The 27990-nt window shown below is 41.0% G+C and overlaps 2 protein-coding genes across 3 annotated transcripts in view; one reads left to right on the forward strand and one right to left on the reverse strand.

The window, feature by feature from the left end:
- The window catches only part of eipr1 (EARP complex and GARP complex interacting protein 1), a 177144-nt gene extending 152045 nt beyond the window's left edge, over positions 1–25099 (reverse strand). Inside the window, exons 1-2 of the mRNA XM_062041793.1 lie at positions 24800–25099; positions 21665–21748 (exon numbers count right to left, since the gene is read on the reverse strand). Of these exons, the coding sequence (XP_061897777.1) occupies positions 21665–21748; positions 24800–24841 (126 nt within the window). The 5' untranslated portion in view covers positions 24842–25099. The remainder of the gene's footprint in view (positions 1–21664; positions 21749–24799) is intronic.
- Positions 25099–27990, forward strand: part of trappc12 (trafficking protein particle complex subunit 12) — a 66935-nt gene continuing 64043 nt past the window's right edge. For both annotated transcript variants that reach the window (XM_062041791.1, XM_062041790.1), the window contains exons 1-2: positions 25099–25165; positions 25541–26862. In XM_062041791.1, the coding sequence (XP_061897775.1) occupies positions 25585–26862 (1278 nt within the window). In that variant the 5' untranslated portion in view covers positions 25099–25165; positions 25541–25584. The remainder of the gene's footprint in view (positions 25166–25540; positions 26863–27990) is intronic.

Below are 27990 nucleotides of genomic sequence, written 5' to 3' on the forward strand. Positions count from 1 at the left end.
GCTAGGCAGCTATTAACCTTGGCTTGGATTGCACCAACCAAAAAATATTAAGCAAAGTTATAATTTAATGGTGGTGGGGGAGCGGTACAAATAAATTCATGCTGACGGGACAGCGTAATTGGAGGGCCTGGTAATAGGGTCCTCCTGAATAAACCCAGGTGTGAAGGGAAGAAGCTCCAACTCTCCCTCCCCCAAGGTGATTTATGCCTCACTCCTTGAAGGCCTGGGGAGTGACTCATAACTTTGAACCACTTGGGCACCTGGCCCAGCGCTTTTAATTATGTGTTAAAATGGAGGCAGGGAGATGTAGAGGAGGGAGAGGAGAGAAGAGGTAAGGGAGGGATAAAACCAAGCTGGCTTGGACCCCATTTCAGGGGCCTCTGTGCTAAAGCTCTTTAGCCGCACAGATGACAGTAAGCGGTACTGAGGAGTAGCATGCGGGTGAGAGGTGCCAAGCTTGGGCACTTTATCTCGTTAGCAGCCTTAAATGCCATGCCGACACACACACCGATCTGTCATTCCAGCTATTGGTCTCTGAGGGATTTGAGAGGTGCTCTGCGAGTTAAGAGAGACATTTCCACCCTGCATTATGCTTAATGGGAGGTGGAGAGGCCAGAAGGCTTATGGATACAGAAGAAGCTCTTGGGGCTAAAATGCCAATCGAAAAAACATTTTCCTTACTGTTAGTTCAAACTCAGCTGAACTGAGCCTGCAAACTTACAAAAAGAATTAGCCCCATTAATAAAACACCTTGCAAAAACTTTAAAGTCACAATCATAGGTGTTTAACTGTAGATAGAGTATAGAGTTTGTGAGTGTGCCACCAAATTTTAAGTAGCTCACCAAAAGGTCAAATAATATACTCTTAGTAGTTTTGTAACTGTTTCAGACCAAATGTATACATTATGTCTCTATTCAATGACAACAATTATGAAAAAAAATAGCATTGAGAGCAGCATTTTTAATTTTCCTGAGGGAACTCTCCTGAAGGAATCAATAAAGTACTATCTATCTATCTATCTATCACTGTTTGAGTAAAGATCTGCTTTGAGTGAAGATCTGCTTTGAAAATATACAGTAGTACAATTTGAATGCTGCAAGTCACATAAATAAAACACAAATACAGTATTTCTTCAATTATCACTCCCCGAGGGAGATGGATTTCCTCAAAATAGGCACCAAGGACTATTGGTTATTTTAGAAATGCTATTCTCCGCCACACAGATCATGGCACCCGCACAGCATTGCGGTCATGTGCACTCTATTGCAGAGCCGTGCGGAAACTATATCCGCATATTTAAAGTTCCATGCACTCCTTGCGGTCTGGATCGTATTCTTTTTATTAGTTACACTCATTCAACGATTATTTGAAGCAACTGAATACAAATCAAGCCAATTTTCTAATCATATTAACTGATTAATTGTTGCAGCCATAGTACGAACGCTAGTAATATTATGATTGTTATTTTATGTCTTCCTAAGCCCTATACAGAATCAGAAGTACTTTATTAATCCCCAAGGGGAAATTGTGACTATACACACTCTACATGTCTTTTACTCTAAAACAAACAATATTTTTAACATGAAACTTTTATAAGTACTCAAATCTTTAAAATCTGCGATGCACTGAGACCGCAGTAAGTGAACCACAAAGTGGTAAGGCAACAATGAAGCTCATCTCGCCTTTTTTTGGTCGAAGTAGATCTTGTAGCCTCTTCAGAACCAGTGTCTTCTGCAGTTGGAATTAGTTTCTGGTCTATTTCTTGTGTCAATTTCAGAAAAAAAAAACATAACACAAACACAGCACAGTACAAATGACCACTGCAGAGAACGGTGGTTCTCAAGATAGTGCTGAAAGTTAGCCACTCCTGGTGCAGATAGTAATTATTTTGATATACAGTTTTTTATGGTTTTATAGTCATAGTATGATTTTTTTTCTACAATTACAGTGCATCCAGAAAGTATTCATAGTGCTTCACTTTCCTCACATTTTGTTATGTTACAGCCTTATTCCAAAATGTAATAACATTCTGCACACAATACCCAATAATGACAGTGTGAAAACGTTAAATTTTTTTGGAGAGATTATAGCAAATGTTTAAAAAAAATTAAAAAGTAAAAAATCAAAAGTACATAAGTATTCACAGCTTTTGCCATGAAACTCAAAAGTGAGATCAGGTGCATCCTGTTACAATAATTCTTGAGATGCTCCTACAGCTTAATTGGAGTCCACCTGTGGTAAATTCAGTTAATTGGACATGATTTGGAATGGCACACACTGGTTTATATAAAATATCCCACACTTGACAGTGCATGGCATAGCACAAACCAAGAATAAAGTTGAAGGAATTGTCTGCAGACCTCCAAAACAGGATTGTCTTAAGGCACAAATCTGGGGAAGGGAACAGAAAAATATCTGATGCCTTGAAGGTCCAAATGAGCATAGTGGCCTCCATCCTCCGTAAACGGAAGACGTTTGGAACCACCAGGACTCTTCCTTGAACTGGCCAGGCGTCTAAACCGAACAATTGGGGAAGAAGGACCCTAGTCAGGGAGGTGACCAAGAACCCAATGGTCATTCTGTCAGAGCTACAACATTTCCCTGTGGAGAGAGGAGAAACATCCAGGCCAGACAAAGGCCATTCCTTGGTAAAAAGCACATGACAGCCCGCCTGGAGTTTGCAAAAATGCACCTGAAAGACTCTCAGACCATGAGAAACAAAATTATCTGGTCTGATGAGACAACGATTGAACTCTTTGGTGTGAAAGCCAGGCGTCATGTTTGGAGGAAACCAGGCACAGCTTATTATCAGGCCAATACCATCCCTACAGGGAAGCATGGTGGTGGCAGCTTCATGCTGTGGGGAGGTTTTTCAGTGGCAGGAACTAGGAGACCAGTCACAATAGAGGGAAAGATGAATGCAGCAATGTACAGAGACATTGTAAAAGAAAACCTGCCCCCGAGAGCTCTTGAACTCAGGGGGCGACGGTTCATCTTTCAGCAGGACAACAACCCTAAGCACACAGCCACGATATCAAACGAATGGCTTCAGAACAACTCTGTAAATGGCCAAGCCGGAGGCCAGACTTGAATCTTATTGAAAATCTCTGGAGAGATCTGAAGATGGCGTCCAATCTAACCTGATGGAGCTTGAGAGGTGTTGCAAAGAGGAATGGGTAACACTGCCTAAAGAGGTGTGTCAAGCTTGTGGTATGGTATTCTAAGACTTGAGGCTGTAATTACTGCCAAAGGTGCATCAACAGAGCATTAACCAAAGGCTGAATACTTATGTACATGTGATTTCTTTTTTTTTTTTTTAATTTCAGTTAATCTGCAAAAAGGTCTATTTTTTTTTTTTTTCACACAGTCATGGGGTTTTGTGTGTAGAATTCTGAGGACAAAAATGAATGTATTCCATTTTTGAATAAGACTAACATAAAATGTGGAAAAAGTTTAGCGCTGTGAATACTTTTCAAATGCACTGTAAAACACATCCTTGTGTTTTACATAAAAAGTAATGGTGGTTCTTTGGTAACATTTCATTATGTTTTACAGACCTTCTTCAAGCCGCTTTTTGACCTTCCAGCTTCTTCTCTCTAAAACAGAGGGCGGGAACCCCAAATGTTAAAAGAGCCATATTGGACCACAAAAACCAAAAGCAAATATGCGAGCCGCAAAAAATTAAACGCCTTACATACGCCTTTTACTGAAGGTGTGGCACTGTTGAACTGTTGAAGTTCATTAAACAGTGTATTTATTTAATCTAACTCATGGTAATGGGGGTTCAAAAGTTACTATGTGTCTTGTATTTCTTATAGAAAGAGAGAGTCATTATTGTTAGTTCAAATAGGGTACAGTGTTTATATCGGGGCAATTCCCCCCCACAGTTTCAAGAGCCCAAGGGCTCAGGGGCCGGACATTGAAATGTAGACGTTTCATCAGAAAGTGCCTCCGCAGGTTATATTCCTTTGAGACCGTGTTTACTTAATTACAAAGTAAACACCTCAGTTTTATTTATTTACACTTATTCCTTCATTTAGGTGTGTAAGACTAAAAATATAACCATAAAATAAACATTACAGAAGTATTACATCCATCTATCCATTTTCTACCGCTTAGTATTACATCAATTGTGTATTTTACATAAATAATGTCCTTTGTATCTTTTACACAAATAACATAGACAGTTTATTGTTAATACATTCACACAAAAAACTACAGATGTTTAGGCTTATAGAAATTAAACAACATCCACATTAACATTGGATACAATGTATGTGCCTGTGGCTCATCACAACTGGTGTAGCGTTATGACCCTCTAATGGTCAAATTAAGCACTACATGTATTAAGCGGGCTTTGATCGCCAGGGTTACTTAGGCAAAAACATGACCACGAATACAAAAGACATCACAGAGTCAGCAATTTCCATACAAAACAAATTAAATATATCTATGCACAATATCTACTTAGAAAGGTTTGACTAAGTTTCGAAGCTTACTTGGGTGGATTTCTACCATTTTTGCTGCTTGTTTAGAATTATGTGTCCGTCGCTTAAAATGTACGACAGGAAACAATGACTCAAGCAATTGACCGGGATAGAACATTCATACTTTGTTGTTCAGTCGTTGTTATTAGTCCGATTTTTGCAATTTCTTTAGATTTTTTTTTCAGGGTTGAATTAGTAGTCTTCTTCTTCTACTCACCCCACTGCTGCTTCATTGGGACACATACAGTATGCCTGTGGGATGGCGGGAGTACTGCGTACTTGAGCAGCCCTAGTTTGAATGGTTTCATCAAGCCTATTTGGTGGATGTTCGGCTGGCCAAATGAAAAGCTTTGGCGGGCCGGAAGTGGCCCGCGGGCCACCAGTTGAATGGACGGTTTATATATTTGCCAGTGTCATTTTGAAGATGTAGTAACTTGAAAAGCAGTCACAGGGTGCAACGCTCTCGAAACCCAACATTAAATGTGTAGCAACAGACGGAGCCCGTGTGACATAATTCTGCACCCCGTTACAAAGGAAACACATGCTGTAAGTGTCAATAATAGCTTTATTAGCTTACTATCAAAATGACTGAGTAGGCTTAAAATACTTAATGAGCATTCATGATTAAATGTTTATTTTCCATGCAGCGCATCCTGGAGAGAATGACGCACCGCGTGACTACTCTGCTGTACAATGGTGTTTTATTTTTACCTTCCATTACAATATTAATGTTTTATGTTTCGTTGCATTGATGAAGTTATAGAAATAAATATAGAAATCAGATGTTTGATGTCATTTTCATTTTGAAGATTCGAAAAAACTACAACAAAATGGAACGTGCAAGTGTTTCAGGCTATGACACAAATCTTCGCTGACAGAAATAATGAAATGTAATATGTATTCTGCACATTTTACGCACTGGAAAACATTAATAATATTTGTGTCATGTTTGTCCTCAGAGAGAAACCATATTAAAACAAAAAATATATTTTTCCCCCATCTTTATCCATTTTAATACATTTTAGAAAAAGCCCCAGGGAGCCACCAGGGCAGCGCTAAAGAGCTGCATGCGGCGCGAGAGCCGCGGGTTGCCGACCCCGGCGATAGGACCATAAAATATCACACATACATATTAGCACATTTGCATTTAAGTAGTTTTAGGTCGCTGTGAAAAGGAGGAACTTAAAAGGACTGGGTTTTGTTGGCAGTGGCACATATGAATTATGAAGGCATTTCTGTGTGTCATAAGGACATGTGATTGGTGGAAAACTAATGTGCACATGTTGAAGTAGCAGCACAATTTCGCTGTGGGACATGTGTGCTGTTTTTGGTGAGGATTATTGAAATATTGAAATCGGCATCGAATGTGGCTCGTTTAAGATGTCATCGATTAGATTAGTAAATTGGAAATTATATTGGGATTTCACCTATTATTTATAGGCCAAGCTTATCAATGCTAATCGGATGGGTGTAAAGTAAAAAAAAATACACAGATCAAGTGGGCATTGCCACCATTTCCAAAAAACATCATTATTGACTTGCAACACAAGACTTGGACTGAACTAGATTTACATTTGGTGCCAGACCATTTTCACATTCAAGTCTGCCAGAAAAGAGGCTCATTTTTCTGTAGGCAGACATTTCTCTCTCTCCATCGTTCCTCTCTGTTTCTCGGAGAGCTAATTATTTCTCCCCACGTTTAGCGCCAACTGTTTCTGTCATCTGTCTCTGTAATGACCTCTGCAAGATGTACATGCAGGCATGCATCCATACACACTTTTTTCTAATTTACACACACAAACTATACAATAGAATACACACATTTACTGGGTTCTGTGTATCATATGAATAACACATGGATGAAGTCTGGTTACTGGCATATAGAGTATGGATGACAAAATTATGTTATGGACACAAATATATATCCTAAGATAGATCATTTCATTTCCACACAATGATAACGGGCCTCTTTTGGGACCCCAAGCGGGGCTTGAACCCAGGACCTTCGTATTGTGAGGCACACACATTAACCCCTGTGTCACCGTGCTGCCCAGCGTGGTTCCAAGTGATAGAAAATAAAAGTGTTTTAAGTTGTGAGCAACGACTAGTTGCCTGCATGATTTGAACATTTCTGTTGTTTGGTTGACTTTTTAAATTCAAACCAAAGCCAACCAAGTTAGTTTCTGTTCCCTCTTTTTCACTAGTCTTGAAGGATGTTCATTCAGTTTTTTAATTTTGTGAAAAAAGCAGATAACAGACACGAAAATAAAACTGTAGTCAGAAATGCACATTTCTGGCTTCCAAAAAAACAACCCCAACACACCACTAGTACTCTGTTACACCACCTCTGACTTTTATAACAGTTTGCAGTCTCTGAGGCATAGACTTAATGAGTGACAAACAGTACTCTTCTTAAAATGTTGCTCCAACTTTCTCTGATTGTTGTTGACGGATCAGCTTTGCAAGTAGGAATCTTGTCATGGACCATTTTCTTTCATTTCCACCACATATTTTCAATTTAATTGAGATCCGGACTATTTGCAGGCCATGACATTAACCTTATGTATCTTTCTTCATGGAAAGTTTATTTTCCTGGTTTTTGCTCTATGGCAAAATGCATTATGCATGTTAAACTATGAAAAAATGTGAGAATATATAAGCCAGTTGAAAAAAAAGTGTGTCATTGCAGTTTCAGAGACTTGGTTAGATGAGTACAAGTATTGTGAAATGAGATTGGAAGGTTATGAATTATTCACTACAAAAGGGGAGGGGGGCAGCACTTTTTGTCAATCGAGAATTAAACTGTAAGAAGATTAATAGTAAAAAAAAACTGCTATTGTTGGAGTCTTTGAATGTTTAACTGTAGAAATTGAAGAAAAAGATAAATAAATACATCTTAGTTGTGTTTATAGAAGGCCTGCATCGTGTTTAGACACATTCAATCAAATGTATTTGTTCAGTAAGTCAAACAAGCTCCATATTGTGCGTGGTGATTTTAATATTAATCTTCTGAACCCCTTGGACAGTACCAAAACAACAGATTTTATATTTTATATTTGTATTCTCCCTCATCACAAAACCAACCAGAATAACAGCAGACACTGCCACATAATTGATAACATTTTCACCAATCAGCCGTAGAATCAAATAACAGCAGGACTACTACTCAACGACATAAGTGATATAAATAAACATTGATTGATTGATTGATTGATCTACCTGTATTCAGCATTTTTCACAATTTCTTTAATAAGAAAGAAACAAAAAAAGCAGCTAAAGATTTCTCAGACACCGAATACCAGAGACCATAGCAGCATTACAATCTGAGTTATGTGCTCAAAACTGGTGAGACCCAGATGAGGAATATGACACCTTCCTTAAAATGTTGTTAAAACTGTATGACAAGCACTGTCCAATACGAAAAACGTTACATTATGGACATCACCAGGGGAATACTGAAGTCTTGCAAAAAGAAAACAATATCTACACAAAAAACTTTTAAAGCACAGAACCAAAGAAACCGAACACAAATAGAAAACATACAAAAAATTATAATACAAATAATAAAGTATAGCAAAAGAACACATTTCTGTAACATATTAAAACAACATAAAAATAGCATCCAAGGTACATGGAAAGTGATTCCATAATGTTGGCTACGGGTTGTAGAAGTTCATTGCATCAATGCAAATCATATGATAAAAATAACAGACATACTTTACTTTAAGCAGTTTACCCATATATCTCAAAATAAACAATATTTATATGCTAAGGACCTAAAAATAAAAAGTTACACCTGACTGTATTTTATCATTTTATTTACCCTTCTTCATTAGATCAACAGTTACATCCATGTTTAAATACATACTGTCATTTTTTAAAGCTTATTAAATATAAATATTCTCATCATATTTTGGAATATAACAAAATGCCAACTCAACTCTGTGTTTGACTGTAGGATACATTTCAGAAAGTAAGGAAAATATGAAAATGAATCACAATGAGAACACCGGTACTCCAGTTAATGAGAAGATCCTCCAAAAGTGTGCTTGCGGATGGGAAAAGGTGACCACGTACAGGGGACTGCAAATCCACCAGGGGGAGGCCAAGTGTGGTCAGAGAGGCTAACAGCAACCTTGCACCGCGACAGCGAGTGAGACAAGAGGGACCATAAGCCAGGTAGAAAACCACAGCGCTAATGGACCCAACGTTGCTGAAAGCACAGATGGCACAGAGGAAGAAAGCCCCTCAGTGGAGGCTGACCCCCCACATGAGCACCAATACACATTCCCCACCATCTCACACAGAACAGAGCCACAAGCTGAGAACAAGAAACCAGCAAGAAGGAACAAGCTCAAGTGGCCGAAGTCAAACAAAGCAGAGGTAGGGCGCACTTTGGATAGAGACCTAATCAAGATCTTGAAGGAAAGGTTGCACGTAGGTGTCGAAGCCAAGCTCAACCTGTTTGGTGACATCATATACCAGACCTATAAAGACAGGTTTGGTGAAGTTATCTCCAAGCAGAGGACTGCCCCAAGCGAAAAGGGGAGAAGGGAAAGGGAGATCATCCAGCTGATACAAAGACGCCGACAACTCTGCAAGAACTGGAGAAAGACAACCCAACCACAGAGAGAAGGTCTGAAAATCCTATGGGAGGAGGTTAGGCAAAGGCTATCCAGGCTTCGCAGAGCTGAACGCATCCGCAAGCGTAGCAAACGGAAGCAGAAAGAGCGAGACAGTTTTTTCAAGGATCCCTTCAAGCACGCTAGGCAGCTTTTGGAGGAGAAGAAGTCTGGGGAGCTGAAAACCACCACGGAGCAAATGGAACAGCATGTGAAAAGGCAGTACAGCAACCGGTTAAGGAATGACCCACTAGGAACACCAGGGTCGGTGGCGCAGGGTACGCCTGCGCCACTGACGGCTGAATTCAACACCATACCCCCCCCAAGCTCAGCGAATTCAGGCAAACCGTGAAGCATGCAAGGTCCTCATCAGCACCAGGTCCCAACGGAGTCCCCTACAAGCTGTATAAGAACTGCCCCAAGGTACTAGAGGTGCTGTGGCATCTGTCAAGAACTGCCAGGAAAAAGCAACTCGTGCCATCGGAGTGGCAAAGGGCTGTAGCGGTCTTCATCCCGAAGGAAGCAAACTCCAAAGAGATCGACCAATTCAGAAACATCGCCCTGCTGAATGTAAAAAGGAAAATCTTCTTCTCAGTTCTGGTTAAAAGGATGCCAACTTACCTGCTAGAGAATAACTACATTGACACTAGCTGTCAAAAAGCAGGAGTCCCAGGTTTACCAGGGTGCATAGAGCACTCTACAATGATCTGGGACCAGATTCAGAAGGCCAAGCGGAAGAAGAATGACCTGCACGCCAATGTGTATGGATCGGTCCCACACCAGCTGATCAACTACACCTTGGAGTTCTTCCACATGCCCCCATGCATCAAGGACCTGGTAGTGCTCTACTTCAGTGATCTGCAGATGCGCTTTGAGATCCAGGGCTTCACTACTGGGTGGCAGAGTCTAAAAGTGGGAATCACAATTGAGTGCGCCATTTGTTCAATTTTGTTTGTGGCAGCCTTTGAGATAATCCTCATCGGAGCAGGGCAAATAGTTGGAGGAATAAAACTACCATCTGGTCAGAGGTTACCCCCATTGAGGAGTTACATGGACGACGTCACCATCCTCCTCCAGACAGCAGCATGCACATCTCGGCTGCTGAGAAGGATGGACGAGATGATGTTATGGGCCAGAATGACGATCAAACCCTCCAAATCCCGTAGCCTGTCAATAAGAAGGGGAGTCAGAAGCGACAACACCACCTTTGTCGTCGGAGAAGAGAAAATCCCCCTCCTGTTGGGGCAACACATCAAAAGCCTGGGGAGGCAGTACTGTCTGACAAACAGATGGCAAGGACCGTCATGAAACAGGTCACGGACGGCCTGGCAAAGATCGACCAGAGCCAACTCCTCGGGAAGTATAAGGTCTGGTGCTACCAGCAAATATTGTACAGGAGGGTGATGTGGCCCCTGAAAATGAGTGAGATCCCGTCCTCTGCTGTGAGTAAGATGGATGGAAAAACCAACGCATTCATCAGAAAGTGACTGGGACTGCTACGGTGCTTTTCTGAAACGGACCTCTTTGGGAAGAATGCACTACATCTTCCATTGCAGTCCATCAGGCTGGGTTATATGCAGGAGAAGTCCAGCCTGGTGCTCGAGCTAAGGGAGTCCAGTGACCAGTCAGTGAGGAACGCCAACACCAAGGTTCCCACTGGCCGAAGATGGAACACCCAACCTGAGGTTGACCAAGCCGTCAGCAGGCTGCAACATCGAGAGATCATGGGCAGAGTCCAGGCAGGAAAAGCAGGGCTAGGATAGGGACAAGCGGCGCGGTTCTGGTATAAAGCTAACCACTAGGAGAGGAAGGAGATGGTGGTGGCAGAGGTGTCAAGAATAGAGGAAGAGTGCCACAAGATCAAGGCTGTGTCGCAGTGCTGACAAGGAAACTGAACAACCTGGGAGGGAGTTCTCAACCGCAAGATCAGTTGGTCTGACCTGTGGAAGATCCCACAGGCAATGATCAGTTTTCTAATATGTGCTACTTACGACACACTTCCCTGTCCTCGTAACCTTCATCAATGGTTCGGGAATGAGGAAAACTGCACACTCTGCAATGCTCCCAATGCAAGCCTCCAGCATATCTTGTCAGCCTGCAAGATCACACTCTCCCAGGGGCGCTATAGATGGCGTCACGATCAGGTCCTGGGGAAACTGGCTGAGGTGCTGGAGGGGTGTCAACTGGGCAGCAAAGAACCACACCAGCTTTGTCATGGAAGGGGGTGGACAAAGACACACCAGGCCAAGAGAGACATCGAGGCCCTTCTCCCCGGCCAGGAGTTGGACATGAGGGTTGATCTCAACAAGCAGCTCCGGTTCCCCATGGAGATCACAGCTCATCTCTCCATCTTGACATCGTGGTGTGGTCCAGTAAGGCAAGAGCGGTGCACCTCATTAAACTGACAGTGCCAGCAGAAGAGGGGATTGAAGTCCGCAAGAAGGCCAAGTATGCAGAGCTGGCTGCAGAGTGCCGGGAAGCTGGCTGGAAGGCTACCATCTACGCCAGGGGTCACCAACGCGGTGCCCGCGGGCACCAGATCGCCCGTAAGGACCAGATGAGTCGCCCGCGGGCCTGTTCTAAAAAATAAAAAAATAATAAAAAAATGTAAAAAAAAAAAAAAATTTTTTTTTTTTAAATTAAATCTACATAGAAAAAACACAAGATACACTTTCAATCAGTGCATCAACCCAAACAGCCTCCCCCATGCACACTCATCCACACCCACTCACACAAAAGGGGTTATTTCTTTCTGCTACCAATATTCTGGTTCCCACAACATAGACAACACATCTGCAAGGGACACAGTCCCTGAAGCACACATTTTCATTAATTACCATTTTTTATGTAATTATTTTTATATTGTTTTACTTTCTTTTTTTTCCAAGAAAATGTTTTTTATTTATTTATCTTATTTTATTTTATTTTTTTAAAAAAGGCCTTATCTTCAACAGACCAGGTTGTCAATTAAATTAGATTTGTTTAAAGGGTTTTTTAAACCAGGCCCAGTCCAGATAATGTCCAAGTCGGACTCAGCAACACACACCTTCATTCATGTACACAGAAAAAAATTAGGGAACACAACAGATTGCATATAATTTATAAACAAAATTACATTTTCAAAATAAGCATTTATGTACAGTCCAGATTATGTCCAGGTCACTCAAATTAGGGAACATAACAACAGATATCATATAATCTATAAACATAATTATACTTTCAAAATAAGCCTTTGAGGACTTCTCATCTTTTTTTCAATGTTTTTTGGCATCATTATCGTTTTCAACCATGTAACTTTCTAAAATTAGAAAATACTGAATAAATGTTTTAAAGAAAGTAATAGTAAGTGAATATCTGTTTTTGGCCTTAAAAATAAACATTTTACCGAGTACTATAATTAAATTGACTAAATCATGATTGTCAATGAACTCTCCTAAAATAACAGAAACCACATTAAGCTTCATAAACACACCAATCCTTAAACACATTTGTTCAACTTCCACCCAAAACAAAGACACAATATGACAATACCAAAACAAATGCAGGGTGGATTCAGGCTCCTGACAACAAAATCGGCAATCATCTGACTCTGTCATATTCCATAATTTTAACATTTTCCCTGTGGGTAAGAAGTAATAAATAATTTTAATTTGAAAATAACGATTTTGCACATCGATAGTGGTTTTATAGATTAGTTTGAATATGGCATCCCATGGCAACGGGCAGTCAAAAAAGTCCTCCCATTTTCCATTTGTGTTGTATGAGGCAGCCTTCAAAGATTTCTTTATTAAATAAAAAATATATATTTTTCTATTTATTTTAGTTCCTTTTTGCCAACTATAATTTCTTATTAGAGGTTTACAAACTAATAATTTAGTAGTTCCACAATTAATTATTTGTTTCCATCTTTTCCCAATTACTCCAGTTAGTTGATAAAATGAAAAGCTTGAGCAAGCATCACCATACATAGCTCTAAATTCATCATACTTCATAATTTTACCATTCTCATTGATAATATCATTGACAAAAATGATTCCTCTTTCAAACATATTTTTCCAAAAGAAAGGCTTTCCATCTATTACAATATTAGAGTTCATCCATATTAACTGCTGCAAAATATCGTCTCTTTTTTCTGGCACATAAAATTGAAAACACCACTATGAGTGGATTATTTCCTTTATGAACCCCGCCATGTTTCCCAGCAGACTCTCTGGGAGGGGATCACTTGTAAAAAAGGATACAATTTCTTTTGATACAGTACATGTTTTTTGTCCAACAGGACATTTGTGTACCACTCAATGTTTAAATACATCTTTGGAACAATTGATGCTTTTAAAGACAGACACATAGCTTCAAGGTTGAGAAGTTTCAGGCCCCCATATTCATACTCTTTGTACAAAACCTTTCTTTTAATCTTTTCTGGTTTGCCGTTCCAGACAAAAACGAAGACCCTCCGCTCATAAATCTTAAAAAAGTTTTGTGATAGAGCTGGTAATGACAAAAACTAATAAATAAATTGAGGAATAATTAACGAGTTGGCAATAGACATTTTACCATACAAGGTTAGGGATTTCCCTTTCCATAATTGCATAATTTTGTCCAGCTTTCTTAGTCGATTATCATAATTTACTGAGCCTAGATCTTCCAGATTTTCTGGGACAACAACACCAAGTATGTTAACTGGTCCATCTGTCCACAAAACAAGCACTTTGCATTCCATTCGAAAGGACGTTCCATTTAGATTTCCGATCCTTAACATTTTACATTTATCATAATTAAGCTTAAGGCCAGATTGCTGTGAAAATATGTCCAAAAGATTAAGAAGGTTCCGCAAACAATGAGGAAAAATCTTATCTTTGTGAATCAGCCTTTTCTGACATAAACTCCATCAAGAACAAATACAGAACACGCCTCACTGATGCACATCTGCAAGACTCACTCAGAGTTGCAGTGTCAAGTTACACACCAGAGTACAACACACTAGTTAACAGCATGTAATGCCAGGCTTCCCACTAACTGACAAAGAAACAGATAACAGATTTGGTGTCCAGTTCAAAGTGTGACATGATTTAAAAATTTGAGAGTTTACTTTTGTATTTTACATGAGTTATTATTTGTACAAACATGGTGCAAAGTAATTCATGATTTGTTAAAAAATGTTAGTGGCTAGCTAGTTAAAATGGGATATTGTGATTTCACAAGACTGTCTTAGAAGTGATCATTTGAAAATGTTCAATTTGAAAAATGTGCACTTAGAGAAAATATAAAAATAAAGTGTTGCATATTGATATTTATATGTTTCTATATATATTTATTGTGAGAAATCATTAAGATGATCAGTGTTTCTACAAAGATAAATATTATTAATTATTAATAATAACAGAGTTAAAGGTAAATTGAGCAAATTGGCTACTTCTGGCAATTTATTTAAGTGTGTATCTAACTGGTAGCCCTTCGCATTAATCAGTACCCAAGAAGTAGCCCTTGGTTTCAAAAAGGTTGGTGACCCCTGATCTACGCAGTGGAGGTTGGCTGCCGAGGCTACATTGGGCTGTCAGCCACACGCCTTTTGAGGGACGCAGGAGTGACTGGAGGGAAGGCATAAAAGTAGAGATGTCTGATAATGGCTTTTTTGTCGATATCCGATATTCCGATATTGTCCAACTCTTAATTACCGATTCCGATAAACCGATACGATATATACAGTCGTGGAATTAACACATTATTATGCCTAATTTTGTTGTGATGCCCCGTTGAATGCATTAAACAATGTAACTTTACCATGAATTGATTAACGTGGACCCCGACTTCCATGTCCGAGTCCATGGTTCTCGCCCGGAAAAGGGTGGGGTGCCATCTCCGGGTTGCGGAGGAGACCCTACCCCAAGTGGAGGAGTTCAAGTACCTCGGAGTCTTGTTCACAAGTGAGGGAAGAGTGGATCGTGAGATCGACAGGCGGATCGGTGCGGCGTCTTCAGTAATGCGGACGCTGTATCGATCCGTTGTGGTGAAGAAGGAGCTGAGCCGGAAGGCAAAGCTCTCAATTTACCGGTCGATCTACGTTCCCATCCTCACCTATGGTCATGAGCGTTGGGTTATGACCGAAAGGACAAGATCACGGGTACAAGCGGCCGAAATGAGTTTCCGCCGCCGGGTGGCGGGGCTCTCCCTTAGAGATAGGGTGAAAAGCTCTGCCATCCGGGGGGAGCTCAAAGTAAAGCCGCTGCTCCTCCACATCGAGAGGAGCCAGATGAGGTGGTTCGGGCATCTGGTCAGGATACCACCCGAACGCCTCCCTAGGGAGGTGTTTAGGGCACGTCCGACCGGTAGGAGGCCAAGGGGAAGACCCAGGACACGTTGGGAAGACTATGTCTCCCGGCTGGCCTGGGAACGCCTCGGGATCCCCCGGGAAGAGCTGGACGAAGTGGCTGGGGAGAGGGAAGTCTGGGCTTCCCTGCTTAGGCTGCTGCACCCGCGACCCGACCTCGGATAAGCGGAAGAAGATGGATGGATGGATGGACTCCGACTTAAACAAGTTGAAAAACGTATTCGGGTGTCAGGTGTGGGGGGGGGGGGGGGGCTGGGTTGAGGTGGCCGGGGTTGGGTGGTAGCGGGGGGTGTATATTGTAGCGTCCCGGAAGAGTTAGTGCTGCAAGGGGTTCTGGGTATTTGTTTGGTTGTGTTTATGTTGTTTTACCGTGCGGATGTTCTCCCGAAATGTGTTTGTCATTCTTGTTTGGTGTGGGTTCACAGTGTGGCCCATATTAGTAACAGTGTTAAAGTTGTTTATACGACCACCCTCGGTGCGACCTGTATGGCTGTTGATCAAGTATGCCTTGCATTCACATATGTGTGTTTAAAAGCCGCATATATTTTGTGACTGGGTTGGCCAGCTGTTTGTATGGAGGAAAAGCGGACGTGACAACAGGTTGTAGAGGACGCTAAAGGCAGTGCCTTTAAGGCACGCCCCCAATAATGTTGTCCGGGTGGAAATCGGGAGAATGGTTGCCCCGCAAGATTTTCGGGAGGAGCACTGAAATTCGGGAGTTTCCCGGGAAAATCGGGAGGTTGAAACCGATACCGATAATTTCCGATATTACATTTTAAAGCATTTATCGGCTGATAATATTGGCAGGCCGATATTATCGGACATCTCTACATAAAAGATTTGGCAGAGGAGGCCGAGAAAGGCAGCTTTTGGCTCTGGCTGAGGAGGAAGGACAGGAGCTGGGGAAAGGACAACTAAAACCGACAGCGGCCGCAGGGGATAACATCTATCAGCTGCAGGGGGTGACAGGGAGACGTCTCTGTCACTGCTCCGCCACCAGGAGACGTTCTAGCGATTAAAGGAGCGAAACGTCGAGGAATGGTGGTTCCTAGCTAATGACCCTGTAGCTGACCCGTGGGCACCGGAAGAGGTGCGACATGCAGCACTGCAAAGCAGGAAAAACCATCTACCTGTACATGAACGATCCTAATAAAGTTGTTTAATAAGGTCAAATTACTTTACACAAGGAAAGTCATTAGGTTCTGTTCTGGCACTGGCTGATCGCCAATTTGCTTGGATTTTTGTAATTTTCCAATACCAAATGACGGGAATACAAAGTATTTGTTGCAGGATAAAACTTGTCGTGTAACTGGTATTGAGTATGGCCCCGTTGGAGTCTTACTGCTTTAAACAGGGTTCAAACTCTGAAGTTTAGGCTGAATTATTAAGTGCATTTTATCCTGGCAATTTTGGTCAAAATTTAATTTGTATGACTTCAGGGGCATTTGAGTTCACTTTATTCAGAAATTATTATTTTTTCCCCATAGAGTTTGACATAGTCACACACACACACATACATACATCTTATCTGGAAATTAGACATTTTTTAAGACAGAACAAATACATTGAATATAGTCATTAAGGCTCATTTGTGTTGTGGAAAATTGAAGCTTCCAAAGCACAGACAAAGTTAAAAGATGTGTTTTAAAGTAGTAATTACAATGTTAATTCATTTTCATTATCTTATCTACAATAACTATGCTCTTTTAATCACAGTGGGAGTATCCAATCGTGCTCAGTAAGCAGAGCAGTATCTCTCCAACAACCAGTTGACAATTTAAACAACCTTGTCTTCAAACAGGTCTCACATAATACTGCTTATTTTGATATAGTTATTAATGTGTGAAGTTAGCATTGCATACCTTGGTTGAAGTAGTATAAAGTACATATACAAACAAGGCTGACATCATATTAAGTAAGGGTAAGTGAAGAGTAACTATGTGAGTTGTAAAAAGATTAAGTCATAAATAAGATAAGATTAAGTCAAGATAAAACAAATGTTGCCATTAAAGTTCAATAATAAGGTTGCTTGAATCAAATTAACAGTGTCTAAGACCTACATCCCCCCAATCAAAAATGCAAAATAGTTGGTGCCACCTGAATGATAGCAAAGCTAGAATCGGACACGTCACTCAACACAGAAGTCATGACGTCATCAAAGTTCACCTTTAAGCATTCCCACAAAGCACCAACATTTTGGAATATGGATGCGGTATTAAAAGAAAGGTGAAAATACAACATCTACGTGTGCCTGCATCGAACAACATTATGTCTAACAGTTTCACTTTTGTATCTCATCATACATAATTGTGGTGTGTCCAAGGACCCTTAATTAAGGTTACAAAAATATATTTTAAATACAGGCATAGGCTTAACCCAAGGAGATGCACTAATACATAATCATAATAATAATGTGTTGTTATGATTCATATTTCCAACAAATGATCATTCTATACAATGTGTATCAGCTAATGTCTGCTTCACACACTGAAATAAAGGGGAATGTTACATATTTAAAACTATATTTGAGTGAATATTGACTATACAAATTGTAAATATGTTAATCCCATCTTTAAAATAAAACAAAATAAATAAATAAATAAATAAATAATAAATAATTACAGACCAATTTCTAAATTATGCATTTTAGCAAAATTGTTTGAGAAGATCATCAGTAACCAGCTAGAGGATTTTTTAGAATCAAACAATATTTTATCTCCATTTCAATCTGGTTTTAGAAAACAGCATAGCACTATTACAGCTGCTCTTAAGGTCTTCAATGATTTAATCGAGGCTGTAGACGGCAAGAAATATTGTGTCGCCCTATTTATTGATTTGTCAAAAGCATTTGACACAGTAGACCACAGTCTGTTAATTCAAGCCCTTCATCACGTTGGATTATCTAAAAATGCAGCTGCTTGGTTCACAGACTATCTCTCCAGCAGAACACAATGTGTACAGGTGGCTGGGACCACCTCTTCATTACTGGACATTACCAAAGGCGTTCCACAAGGCTCAGTGCTGGGGCCCATTTTATTTTCTATCTACATAAATAATCTTTGTAATAATTTGTCAAATGCAATGTACCATTTTTATGCAGACGACACCATTATTTATTGCTGTTCAACCTCCATCACTCAGGCTTTTGAGTTTTTACAAGCTGCTTTTGATGTCATCCAGGCTCGCTTATTTGATCTTAAATTGGTTTTAAATACAGATAAAAGCAAGCTAATGGTTTTCTCTCATTCAAGGGTGCTACTGGAAAATATTCCAAATATTGTAACATCAAATGGAAACCCTATAGAGCAGGTCTTAAATTACAAGTACTTGGGTTTTACTCTTGATCAGGAGCTTTCATTTAAAGCCCATATTAACAACTTGGTCTCTAAGCTTAGGGTAAAGTTTGGTTTCTTTTTTAGAAATAAAAACTGCTTCTCTCTTAAAGTCAGAAAGAAATTGGTGACAGCAACTATCTTGCCTGTAATTGATTATGGAGACGTGCTTTATTTTAGTGCTTCATCTAAATGCCTCCAGTCCTTGGACACTGTTTTTCATTCAGCACTAAGATTTGTTACTGGCTGTCGTAGTCTCACCCACCATTGTCAACTGTATATGAAGTCAGACTTATCTTCATTGAGTGCACGCAGATACACACATTGGCTGACTTTAATTTATAAGGCTCTTTTAGGTTTAATACCTCCATACTTGTGTACTCTGTTACAAAGAAAAAGCAGCTCTTACGCATTACGTTCTAACAATTTGTATGTTTTAACTGTTCCTCATGTACGGACTGAATTTGGCAAAAGAGCTTTTGGCATTGCTGCCCCTATGGCATGGAATGAATTGCAGACGAAACTGAAACTTACAGAACTACTTCCATTTGGAGCCTTCCGTTCTGTCCTGAGGGACAAAAAGGGAGAGACGTTTGCACAGTGCCTGTGTTTTTAAAGATGTAAATCTCTGTTGTTTTACAGTTCTCTTATGTATTTTAAAATGTATGTCTTAATGTATTTATTTTGAAACTGCTCTGTGACATGTGCTGTTGACCTCTTGGCCAGGTCACCCTTGTGAAAGAGATCTTGATCTCAATGGGTTTTCTTAATTGGTTAAATAAAGGTTCTAAAAAGTCCAAAACCTAATTATGTTTTTTTACAGGTGTAAAACGGCTGTCAACCAAATTCACGCACTAATTAGTTTTTTTTAGTGCATTTAAACATACCAAGTGTGTGTGTGTGTGTGTGTAGGGTGTGGATGTTGGGTTTAGGGTGGGGTGGGGGACTCTTCGGGATACTTGTGTATGAGGCCCACACTTCTTCCTTCACAATCTAATACAATCCTGCATTCAAGTTATAGCAAATATTGTATTTTCAAAAATAATGATGCTCAATCTTAATTGCCGATATGTGAGGGCTTTTAAACTTTTAGACAAAGGCACCAGTAAGTTCACAACATAGTTGTTGTGTACAGTGATTGATGCATAATTGCATTCCATGATACTAAATGACATAATTAAGTTAAATTACATAGGTACATAAGGGGCAAAAAGAAACACCTCTCGGCATGAACCACCATGGTTTCACACAACCTTAAGTGTGGATGTATCCATCCATCCATTTTCTTCCGCTTATCCGAGGTCAGGTCGCGGGGGCAGCAGCCTAAGCAGAGAAGCCCAGACTTCCCTCTCCCCAGCCACTTCGTCCAGCTCTTCCCAGGGGATCCCGAGGCGTTTCCAGGCCAGCCGGGAGACATAGTCTTCCCAACGTGTCCTGGGTCTTCCCCTTGGCCTCCTGCCGGTCGGATGTGCCCCAAACACCTCCCTAGGGAGGCGTTCGGGTGGCATCCTGAGCAGATGCCCAAACCACCTCATCTGGCTCCTCTCGATGTGGAGGAGCAGCGGCTTTACTCTGAGCTCCTCCCGGATGGCAGAGCTGCTCACCTTATCTCTAAGAGAGAGACCCGCCACCCGGCGGAGGAAACTCATTTCGGCCGCTTGTACCCGTGATCTTGTCCTTTCGGTCACAACCCAAAGGTCATGACTATAGGTGAGGATGGGAACGTAGATCGACCGGTAAATTGAGAGCTTGCCTTCCGGCTCAACTCCTTCTTTACCACAACGGTCCGATACAGCGTCCGCATTACTGCAAGATGCCACACCGATCCGCCTGTCAATCTCATGATCCACTCTTCCCTCACTCATGAACAAGACTCCGAGGTACTTGAACTCCTTCACTTGGGGCAAGATCTCCTCCCCAACCTGGAGATGGCACTCCACCCTTTCCCAGGCGAGAACCATGGACTCAGACTTGGAGGTGCTGATTCTCATCTCATTTACCATGAATTGACTTAAACAAGTTGAAAAACGTATTCGGGTGTTACCATTTAGTGGTCAATTGTACGGAATATGTACTGTACTGTGCAATCTACTAATAAAAGTTTCAATCAATCAATCAATCAATCAATCAAAGTCGCTTCACACTCCGCTGCGAACTGATCCAGTGAGAGCTGAAGATCCTGGCCAGTTGAAGCCATCAGGACCACATCATCTGCAAAAAGCAGAGACGTAATCCTGCAGCCACCAAACCGGATCCCCTCAACGCCCTGACTGCACCTAGAAATTCTGTCCATAAAAGTTATGAACAGAATCGGTGACAAAGGACAGCCTTGGCGGAGTCCAACCCTCGCTGGAAACGGGTCTGACTTACTGCCGGCAATGCGGACCAAGCTCTGACACTGATCATACAGGGAGCGGACCGCCACAATCAGACAGTCCGATACCCCATACTCTCTGAGCACTCCCCACAGGACTTCCCGGGGGACACGGTCGAATGCCTTCTCCAAGTCCACAAAGCACATGTAGACTGGTTGGGCAAACTCCCATGCACCCTCAAGGACCCTGCCGAGAGTATAGAGCTTGTCTACCGACCTTAAGTGTGGATGTATTGTTAATTAAATATGCATCTTACAATAAAAAAGTACAGCTGAGATAGGCTCCAGCACCCCCCGTGATCCCGAAAGGGACACGCGGTAGAAAATGGATGGATGGAACTTAACATACATATCTTTGAAAATGCCAAACACTTGATGTACATACATTAAAATGCAAAATTAATTGAAAGTTGCAACATTTGTTGAAACTTTTGCTGTGCTTTAGTGGGTCAAATATGTTCCTTTTCCTGCCCATTAAAATATCTGATACTGGGTGACTGGCGTGAGCACACTTCTCTTACCTGGTTGTCAAACTTCAGAGACTGTGTGCCCACAAGGAAACGAATGGCATCAGTTTCAGCTGTCTGGGCAGTTAATGCCCTTGCCTGCAAAATCGACACAAAAGAGGATATTGACTGTACATCAAAATTATTTCCAATTCCAACATGAATCAACAGGGTGCCAACAACGAGACAGCAAATGGAATACAACACGTAAATTGCCAAATAATGTATCATAAATATTGGGCAAAATTAATAGGGAGCATAACAGAATATAACCCAGATGTTCAGGAGGGTGAATATCATAATAGCAGCATGATAGATAGATAGATAGATAGATAGATAGATAGATAGATAGATAGATAGATAGATAGATAGATAGATAGATAGATAGATAGATAGATAGATAGATAGATAGATAGATAGATAGATAGATAGATAGATAGATAGTAGGGCTGTGAATCTTTGGGTGTCCCACGATTCGATTTAATATCGATTCTTGGGGTCTCGATTCGATTCAAAAGCGAGTTTTTTTTAATTCAACACGATTCTCGATTCAAAAACTATTTTTTCCCAATTCAAATCGATTCTGTATTCATTCAATACATAGGATTTCAGCAGGATCTACCCCAGTCTGCTGACATGCAAGCAGAGTAGTAGATTTTTGTAAAAAGCTTTTATAATTGTAAAGGACAATGTTTTATCAACAGATTGCAATAATATAAATTTGTTTTAACTATTAAATGAACCAAATATATGACTTATTTTATCTTTGTGAAAATATTGGACACAGTGTGTCGTCAAGCTTATGAGATGCGATGCATGTGTAAGCCACTGTGACACTATTGTTCTTTTTTTGTTTCATATATACATGTCTAATGATAATGTCAATGAGGGATTTTTAATCACTGCTATGTTGAAATTGTAACTGATATTGAAACTGTTGTTGATAATATTCATTTTTGTTTCACTACTTTTGGTTTGTTCTGTGTCGTGTTTGTGTCTCCTCTCAATTGCTCTGTTTATTGCAGTTCTGAGTATTGCTGGGTCGGGTTTGGTTTTGGAATTGGATTGCATTGTTATGGTATTGCTGTGTATTGTTTTGTTGGATTGATTAATTTAAAAAAATAAAATAAATAATAATAATAATAATAATAATAAAAAAATTAAAAAAAATAATCGATTTTTAAAAAATGAGAATCGATTCTGAATCGCACAACGTGAGAATCGCGATTCGAATTTGAATCTTTTTTTTTTCCCACACCCCTAATAGATAGATAGATAAATAGATAGATATATAGATAGATAGATAGATACACTATACTGCCAAAGTAATTTGGCCACCTGCCTTGACTCACATATGAACTTGAAGTGCCATCCCATTCCTAACCCATAGGGTTCAATATGATGTCGGTCCACCTTTTGCAGCTATTACAGCTTCAACTCTTATGGGAAGGCTGTCTACAAGTTTGCGCAATGTGTTTATAGGAATTTTTTACCATTCTTCCAAAGGCGCATTGGTGAGGTCACACACTGATGTTGGTCGAGAAGGCCTGGCTCTCAGTCTCCGTTCTAATTCATCCCAAATGTATTCTATTGGGTTCAGGTCAGGACTCTGCGCAGGCCAGTCAAGTTCATCCACACCAGACTCTGGCATCCATGTCTTTATGGACCTTGCTTTGTGCACTGGTGCACAGCCATGTTGGAAGAGGAAGGGGCCTGCTCCAAACTGTTCCCACAAAGTTGGGAGCATGGAATTGTTCATAATGTTTTGGTATCCTGGAGCATTCAAAGTTCATTTCACTGGAACTAAGGGGCCAAGCCCAACTCCTGAAAAACAACCCCACACCATGATTCCTCCTCCACCAAATTTCACACTCGGCACAATGCAGTCCGGAATGTACCATTCTCCTGGCAACCTCCAAACCCAGACTCGTCCATCAGATTGCCAGATGGAAAAGTGTGATTTATCACTCCAGAGAACGCGTCTCCACTGCTCTAGAGTCCAGTGGTGACGTGCTTTACACCACTGCATCCGACGCTTTGCATTTGACTTGGTGATGTATGGCTTAGATGCATCTGCTCGTTGTGTTTGGAGAAGTGACGCACAGGAATAGATTTATGGAAACCCATTCCATGAATCTCTCTGCGTGCTGAACGTGGGCTAATTGGAAGGTCACATGAAGTTTGGAGCTCTGTAGCAACTGACTGTGCAAAAAGTCTTTGCACTATGCGCTTCAGCATCCGCTGACCCCTCTCTGTCAGTTTACGTGGCCTACCACTTCGTGGCTGAGTTGCTGTTGTTCCCAAACTCTTACATTTTCTTATAATAAAGCCGACATTAGACTTTGGAATATTTAGGAGCGAGGACATTTCACGACTGGATTTGTAGCACAGGTGGCATCCTATGACAGAGCCACACTGAAAATCACTGAGCTCCTGAGAGCGGCCCATTCTTTCACAAATGTTTGTAGAAACAGTCTCCATGCCTAAGTGCTTGATTTCATACACCTGTGGCCGGCCAAGTGATTAGGACACCTGATTCTGATCATTTGGATCGGTGGCCAAATACTTTTGGCATTATAGTGAAGATAGAGCAGCCGAATTTACAGACAGTACAGTGCAAACAATAAAATAAAACTGCAACAGATAGTGCAGTAAACATTAAAATACGTCTAAAATATGTGTGATAAAATATACAATAAACACTGCTTCCTGCAATTGTCAAATACATAGTTACATATGTTTTGGTGGTTGTTGCGATGTGTAGAAGAGGTGGGAGAGATAGAATGAATTATGCTTCGTCTTACTCTTTCTCGGACATGTTGAGGTGAATAACGGTGTATTTGAGACTTTGCTTTACAGTGTGTAACCTGCTATGCATGTCTGAGATACAGTATGCATACAACATACCATTTGTATATCTACATATAACTCATATTGCTCACATATAGTATACTGCAGTTTACATACATACATTATACACAAATGTACAAGACTCAACTTAATAAACATCAGTACACACTCGCCACCTTGCACACTGTACCTGTGTCAAAATACTACACTGTAGTATATACTATGTGTATGTGTGTATCTTTAAAGTCAGGGAGCTGGTGATGAGAAGGACCTCCTGTACCACTCAGAAGAGATACATACCTGAAATTCAAGACCATAGATTACAGGCGCGTCGTCTTCCATTTTAAACGATCACCTAAATGTGTTAAATTTGTAAAACCCTGGGAACAACAAAACACACTATATTGCAGGTAGTATACATCCAGCACTTCCGCGATTGAAAATATGTACGGCTCGGGTCTGCAAAGAGAATGCGTAACTGGGCATATTCAACGTTAGCTACGCTTAAAAACAGACGTAAATGTAACCAGGAATACCAAATCTGTCGGTAGTATTAGCTTTGGCACCTCCGACACGCCGTACTTCTAACTTCCGGGTAACCTATTGGGGGGTGGGGGAACCTGCGCGTGCGCATTAGTTTTGTAGCTGTCAGGCTTCTGTGAGGAGGTACGGAGTTGTATTTGTTTTTCATTATTTTCTTTCAAAGCTGTATGGATGATTTTGAGATATTCAATGCACTTATTATTCCGTGAAGCTAATTTTAAGCATGCAGTTGTCGCTTGCCGAGCAGCTGCGTTCTAGTTGGAAATGACAACTAGAACTAGCAAACTAGCTAATCATAACATAACAAATAATTTTCCCGCGGAGAGATTCATGTATCAATACCACAATATTTACATAGGCAACACATATTGACGTTGTTTTGGTAGCATACTTACAGTATGTATTATGATGCATATTGCTACAGTGCGGTACAACGTAGAATTTGGTAGCCCATACTGTACAGCCTATGTACTAATGCTTTTTAATTACATTTTACAGAGGGATATTCTGTTAAATAGTGTGTAATCAGGGAGGAACAAACAATGGATAGTGAAGAGGCTCCAGCTCAGCGACCAGTCACATTGGACATTACAGTGGAGGATGTCATCGGAGAGGCTCCCTCTCCAGAGCCATCTAGCCAGGTACCTGCCAAAGATTACCTTCTGGCACAGGGAGAGAGCATCGACCTAGGTGGAGAGTTTGCAACACCCCAGGCCGACAGCAGTGCTTCGCCCTTAGAAAGCCTGATGGACAAGCTCAATGACCAGATGATGGAGAGTGTCATGATCTCTGATTCGCCAAATAACAGCGAGGAGGAGGATGCCGCTCCCATTGACTCATTTCTGGATGGGGACCTGAATGAGGAAAATGAAGGAAATACAAAATATGACACTGATGAACAAGCCAAGTGTTTGACCATTACAGCTGAAATTGAAGTTTCAACTGTACAGCAGAATGAAGACTCTGAGTTTAAAGGGACGGAAGAGACAAATATCCAAGAATACGTCACACCATGTATGTCCTCTCACCCTGACGGGCTGAGTCCATCAAGTCCTAAATGTGAGGAACCAACTCTAGAAAAGGGAACACATCTCAAAGAGGAACCGGTGCCAGTGTGCACCATATTTAGCCAGGGTAAACACCCACATTCATTGATACCAGATGGCTTCCAGCCCACCCTGATCAAGTCCCCAAGCTTCAGTTTGGGGAGCGGCGGGGGAACTGATGAGGCAGTGACACCCAGCAAGTTGACCACTCCGCTTGTATGCCAACCCAGCCCCAGCCTCAGCAAGTTTTTTACTGACAACGGACAGACTAATCCAGCCTCTGACTTTTTTGATTCCTTCATGGCCCCCTCCTCCTTCATTTCAGTATCTAACCCCAATGCAGAGATTGCTCCACGCCCAAAAACGCCGAAAACACCCATAGCCACGACCCCTGAGCACCAGCTCTCTTCCCCGTCCTTCTCTACTCTTAGTGTTCCCACTGCTAATTCAGCTCATGTGTCTGTCCCTACTGAATTCACAGAAAAGCATCAACCTCCTTTTGCCCAAACAGCCCCAGCTCTGAGTCAACCCCTGCCACCAGCTCCGTCTTCTCAGTCACAGCCCTTCAATCATCTCCAGGCTGTGTTCTCAGGAAGTGACGATGCATTTGCAAAAGCGATAAGCCTGAGTGAGGTGGATAGACGCCATGATGCATGGCTGCCATCTGAGGAGACCAGGAAGTCGTTGATCTCCGTGGCCACCCAGCAGTATGGCCCAGCATATGGAGAGACCAATAGACTCACCATGCCTGGTCTCAAGTTCGACAACCTCCAGGTAGGACCCACAATTTACAAAGCAATTGTTTTTGTAAAAAAAAAAAAAAAAAAAAAGTCATTTTTCGACCATGCGTAAAAGTCCAACCAAAGTTTTTCATACATAGATATCCACGACGCCTGAGGGTGTCACCACGAAATAAAGCTCATACTTGCATGAAAAAAACACCATGAAATACATAGCAACACATATTTCACAATGTATAGGCATTTCTGTAATTGTGGAAATATTTCATATAGCCAAAACATCTAATTATGGAGCTGTGCTAATGTAGTTATACTGGACGTGCACTTATAATGTGGTGCTGGGTCAATGAAGTTTTGTTTTAGTGCTAATTTTTGATTAAATGGCATAACACTGTATACATAGGTGCATATTTTAGCCTGTACCACACAGTAAAACTAATATTTTTTAAGGGCTAAAGACCATCAAGTATGGATTGCAGCATACAATTAAGTTAGATACAATAATTTTTAGGAGATCTTTCTGTGTATCTTTTTTTCAGTACATCTAGATTTTGGGAGTTGGAGTGCAAATGTTTGGATTTCACACTGCATATACACAGCCACTATGTAATCACTATTATGAGCGCCACTCAAATATTTTTGTAAGATAAACGGTACACAATTGTGCTAATAATATATTGAAATCATACTGTATGCGTGCCAGTATTGGTTGTGGTGACTACTTGTGCCATACAACAAAATGTCTTATTTGCATCAGTTGACTTGAGGGTATGATTTGTCATATATTGCCATTCCATTTTTTATTAGATATGGCATCTTAACCCTCCAAAAATAATCAGGTTATGGTGCTTCATCACTTACTAATATGAAAATATTGCCTTCTAGTTGGACTCGCTGTCTCTCTTCCTTCATTGAAAGTCCAAAACACGATCACTTAAATAAGGCTGAAACGACGCGTCGACGTAGTCGACGTCATCGGTTACGTAAATACGTCGACGCCGTTTTTGTGTGTCGACGCGTCGCATATTTACGTCACACTACCGTCATGGCGGAGAGCAAAGCAGACTGTGCGAGCGAGGGGGAAAAAATCACGCCAAAAGTGGTCAAAAGTGTGGGAGTATTTCAATACACGGCCTAATAATGTTGTTGTATGCACACTGTG

The sequence above is a fragment of the Entelurus aequoreus genome, linkage group LG03 (assembly GCF_033978785.1).
Source record: "Entelurus aequoreus isolate RoL-2023_Sb linkage group LG03, RoL_Eaeq_v1.1, whole genome shotgun sequence".
In the NCBI taxonomy this organism is placed as follows: Eukaryota; Metazoa; Chordata; class Actinopteri; order Syngnathiformes; family Syngnathidae; genus Entelurus; species Entelurus aequoreus.